Source organism: Haemorhous mexicanus, chromosome 2 (genome assembly GCF_027477595.1).
Source record: "Haemorhous mexicanus isolate bHaeMex1 chromosome 2, bHaeMex1.pri, whole genome shotgun sequence".
Classification (NCBI taxonomy): domain Eukaryota; kingdom Metazoa; phylum Chordata; class Aves; order Passeriformes; family Fringillidae; genus Haemorhous; species Haemorhous mexicanus.
In genome coordinates, this window is record NC_082342.1 from 121,556,638 (window position 1) to 121,561,008 (window position 4,371).

At 49.3% G+C, this 4,371-nt stretch overlaps 1 protein-coding gene across 1 annotated transcript; it reads left to right on the forward strand.

Annotated features, from left to right (window-relative positions):
• Positions 1-478: 478 nt before the first annotated feature.
• On the forward strand, positions 479-4,247 carry LOC132324317 (putative uncharacterized protein DDB_G0271982). Its single transcript, XM_059840404.1, has 2 exons — positions 479-685; positions 2,351-4,247. Exon 2 carries the CDS (start codon positions 2,509-2,511, stop codon positions 2,860-2,862), a length of 354 nt encoding a protein of 117 aa, XP_059696387.1. The 5' UTR covers positions 479-685; positions 2,351-2,508; the 3' UTR covers positions 2,863-4,247.
• The last annotated feature ends 124 nt before the right edge of the window (positions 4,248-4,371 follow it).

The window sequence follows — 4,371 nt, forward strand, 5'->3', positions numbered from 1 at the left end:
CAGGAATTCCCAGAGCCGGGAAGGAGCCACCAGGATCACTGAATCCCCTTCCCAGAGCTGGGAAGGAGCCACCAGGATCACTGAATCCCATTCCCAGGCATTCCCAGAGCTGGGAAGGAGCCACCAGGATCACTGAATCCAGCTCCCAGGCATTCCCTGAGCGGGAAGGAGCCATCAGGATCACTGAGTCCCATTCCCAGAGCGGGAAGGAGCCACCAGGATCACTGAATCCCCCTCCCTTCCCTGCCCAGCCCCCCAGGAGCTGCCCCTGTCCCTGCTCAGGGCACATCCCCAGCCCTGCTTCACCTTCTGGAGAAAGGATGGGCAAAGAAAGGAGCCGGGAATAGGAAAGAGGATGCTGGATGAGGCAAGCTCGCTATCTGAGCTCCCATCTCCTGCCCCAAGCCCTTCCAGCCTGTTCTGCCAGCCGGGCAGGAGCGTTTTACCAGCCCAGTTCCACCCCCTGCCCACCAAATCCCCTCCAGGAGCAGCACAAACCCCGGGCAGCCCTTGCAACACCCCGGATTTCGCCGGGATTTGGAGCACTGGCAGCTCCTGGCCTCAGGTTCCTGGTGCCAGCAGCTCAGCTGAGGGAGGAGGAGAGCTCAGCTGCTTCTTCCTGGGAAGCAGGAGGGAGAGCTGGGTCCCACAGCAGCCAGGAGCCTTTGGGAAGCAGCAGCAGCAGGTAAATTTGGACATTTCAACAGCAGCAGGTAAATTTGGACATTTGAACAGCAGCAGGTAAATTTGTACATTTAACTGCAGCAGTTAAATTTGTACATTTAACTGCAGCAGGTAAATTTCTACATTTAAACAGCAGCAGGTTAGTTTGTACATTTAAACAGCAGCAGGTAAATTTGTACATTTAACTGCAGCAGGTAAATTTGTACATTAAACAGCAGCAGGTAAATTTGTACATTAAACAGCAGCAGGTAAATTTGGACATTTCAACAGCAGCAGGTAAATTTGTACATTTAACTGCAGCAGTTAAATTTGTACATTTTAACAGCAGAAGTTAAATTTGTACATTTGGCTGCTGCAGTTAAATTTGCAGCTCTTTAATTCAGACACGTTCCTAAATCTGCCTGTGGGACTCAGCTCCTTTTTTCTCCCTGTGTCCACCCTCCTCTGGAGAGCACACAGAGCTCTGAAAGCCTCAGCAGCTCCTGAGTGAGCTCCACCTTTGGCTAACAAATGCAGAGAAAATCAGAAGCAGGAGGTGCTGGTTGGAGGAGAGGAGAGCTGAGGGCTCCAGGGGGAAGGAGAGGCCTGGGAAAGCTCCTCAATCCTGGATAACCCTGGAGCTGCCAGCCTGAGGGAGCTGGGCACAGCTAAATCCCAGATTTGGGGACAGAATGTGGTGCTGAGGGGTTTAAACCATTCCCAAGAGCCAAACCCACAGCTCTGGTTCTCAGAGCTGGAGCGTGGATGTGGAAGATCCACCTGGATCCCAGGATCACCAGGGTGGGAAGGACCTTCAGGATCACCCAGTGCCACCCCAGCCCCACCAGCAGCACCCCAAACCCTGTCCCCAAGGCCACATCCAGACTGCTCTGGGACAAGTCCAGGGACTCCAAACCTCCCTGGGCAGCTCAGCCCAAGGCCTGACCCCTCTGCCAGGGACATTTTCTGTCCCAGTCTCCAGCCTGAGCCTGCCCTGGTGCCATCTGAGGCCATTTCCTCCCCTCCTTTCCCTGCCCCTCCTGGCAGGAGCTGTGCAGAGCAGTGAGGTCCCCCCTGAGCCTCCTTTTCTCCAGGCTGAGCCCCGCCAGCTCCCTCAGGAGTTTTCCAGCCCCTTCCCAGCTCCATTCCCTTCCCTGGCCACGCTCCAGCCTCTCCATGTCCTCTCTGAAGTGAGAGTTTCAAACTCTTCCCTGGATTTGATGGTTCTTTTGCCTTGGAAACCAATGGGAAGTCCAGCAGAAGTGCAGAAGGACAAACATGGATAACAATCCATGGGAATGCTGGCCCTGGATCACCTGCACAAGGTGGGGCATGGGAGGTTTGGGGGGGTTTGTTTATTGGGAATTTTCCGATTCTCTGGGAGAGACACAGAATCCATGAGTCCAACCTGCCCTGGAGAGGAGCTTGATTGCTAATTAAGGGCTGTGATTAGTGCCAGCCTCTAACTGGTGACCTGGTAAGTGTGTCAGGGTGGACTCCTCCCCAGGCATTCCCGGGAAAAAGGTGCAGGATTCCTCCTTGTCCTCAGCAGGGCAGCACAGCAGGGATCCCAGTCCTCCAGAGCTGGGGATGTTTTTTGGTTTCTTCTTCTAAGGTTGGGATGAAATGTGTGAGAGGGAATTTCTTGTTGGACTCAGCTGTTTATCAGTTCTTGTCTCTGTCACAGTCTCACAAACCCTGAGCTCTGCAGCACTTCACTGCAACACACTAAAAATGGAGCCCCATCTCTCTCTCCAAGGCCTTTGGAGGATAAACTGTCCAATTAAGAAATGACACCTCAATTATTTTCCCTTTTAACCCAACACCCAACCACCCGTGCCCACAATGGGAACTTTTTTATCCAATGGCACAAAACCATCCAAACCCATGGAGAAGGAGGAGAAGGAGAAGGAGAAGGAGAAGGAGAAGGAGAAGGAGGAGAAGGAGAAGGAGAAGGAGAAGGAGAAGGAGAAGGAGAAGGAGAAGGAGAAGGAGAAGGAGAAGGAGAAGGAGAAGGAGAAGGAGAAGGAGAAGGAGAAGGAGAAGGAGAAGGAGAAGGAGAAGGAGAAGGAGAAGAAGAAGAAGAAGAAGAAGGAGGAGGAGAAGGAGAAGGAGAAGGAAGAGAAGAAGGAGAAGGAGCAGCCTCACCCCAAAACCCCCACCTTGCTTTCTGTCTCTGACTGCATTCTAAACCCTTAGCTCTGTGTGAAAACCACATTCAGTCTCTTGTGAAAATTCCAAAGTTTAATAAAGGCTGATAGGAGATGAGGGCCACAGAGCAAAGGTTGTTACAGCCAGGTGTATTTTGGGGGACATTCCTTAAATGCTCTTTTCATTATATTGGCCTGCTGTGTATTCACAGAGTTTTATGCAAAGTGAACTTCTCCTCACCCTTAGTTTGCATGTTTCAGAGTTGTTTAGGATGGCTCCTCTTTAGGCCTGCCTGTTTGGGGTATGCTTTTTTTGGGATGTAGTTTTAGTCTGTTCTTATCACTTCCAGTTTCTAGGCCTGGTCTGCCCTGTCTTTAGGAGGTGGGTGTTCATATTTGTAGCAAGATTTCTCATTTTATGTTTATTGATGTTATCTCATCTAAGCAGACATTTCAATACAAGCAGAGCTATTTCATTACTATGTCCAAGCTTAATTAATAACAGAAATAAAAATTATATCTTTATAACAAAGTTACTTTAACACCACCCATATAAAATCCATTTCAATATCTGTGAAAAGCCAATATTATAATATGTATCTCTAACACACTGAGTTTCCCACCCTGGGATATCACACACTTCTATCCAAACCCCACTCCCCCAATCCCAGTTCTGTCATTCCATTCTGGAAGCTTCTCCAGGCCCTCAGGTCACTGCAGTGTTCTCTGGGGGTCAGTGCCTGGCAGCTCAGAAAGTTTAAAATTCTCAGTAAAAATCTGAAATTTTCAATATCCAGGGTTCCAACACCAACTATGGCCAGGACTGAGTGAAGGAGCTGGGGTGGTGCAGGATTTCCAGGGGGAGGGTGGGAATTCTGGGAGTGTGGAATGAGGAAGATTTCTGTTGGAACCCAGGGCACAGGGAATGTTTCTCTGCCTGTCCTGAGAAGTTCTGACCCCCAGGAGAACTCTGCTTTTAGCCTTCATCCATGGAGAAAGCTTCCAAGCCTTTGGGATGAATTGGAATCTATGTGTGTGAAATAGACAGTGGCAGAGTTTATCACAGGGTGAAAAACTCAGAGTTTTGGGGTTTTAGTATGGAGGTGGGCAGGAGACAGGATGGAGGATTTGGGGCACTGTCTGATCTCCTTGTTCTTCATCTGCTCCATTTCCTGCAGTGGTGGGAGCACAGAGTGATTGGTGAGAAAGAGCCACAACGCAGATGTTGCATGAACAAACAAATAATTCGTTATTGGTAGAAAGGTAGAAATAAAATATGTTCTAAAAGTTAATTGAACAAAATAGCCTTAAAAGACCTTAAAGCTGTGTGTCTTGTGACTTTTGGTGCCTTCTCTTCGTACACTAAGTCTGAGATGCAGAGGAGTACTAAACTATTGATAAGAGAAAAATAAACAACAACCTGAAGACCAAAAACCAAAAGTCCTGTTTGTCTCTCAATTCTGGCACAGAACTTTTTGGGGTCTCCCCATCAGGGGAACCTTGGGGTAGGGGCTGTCACAGATCTCCTTCCATTTCAGTTTTCCTTCCTCTTCCTCAG

What these genes read in the sequence shown, in the direction of transcription:
- LOC132324317 (XM_059840404.1), top strand. Translation starts at nt 2,509, where the DNA reads ATGGGAACTTTTTTATCCAATGGCACAAAACCATCCAAACCCATGGAG.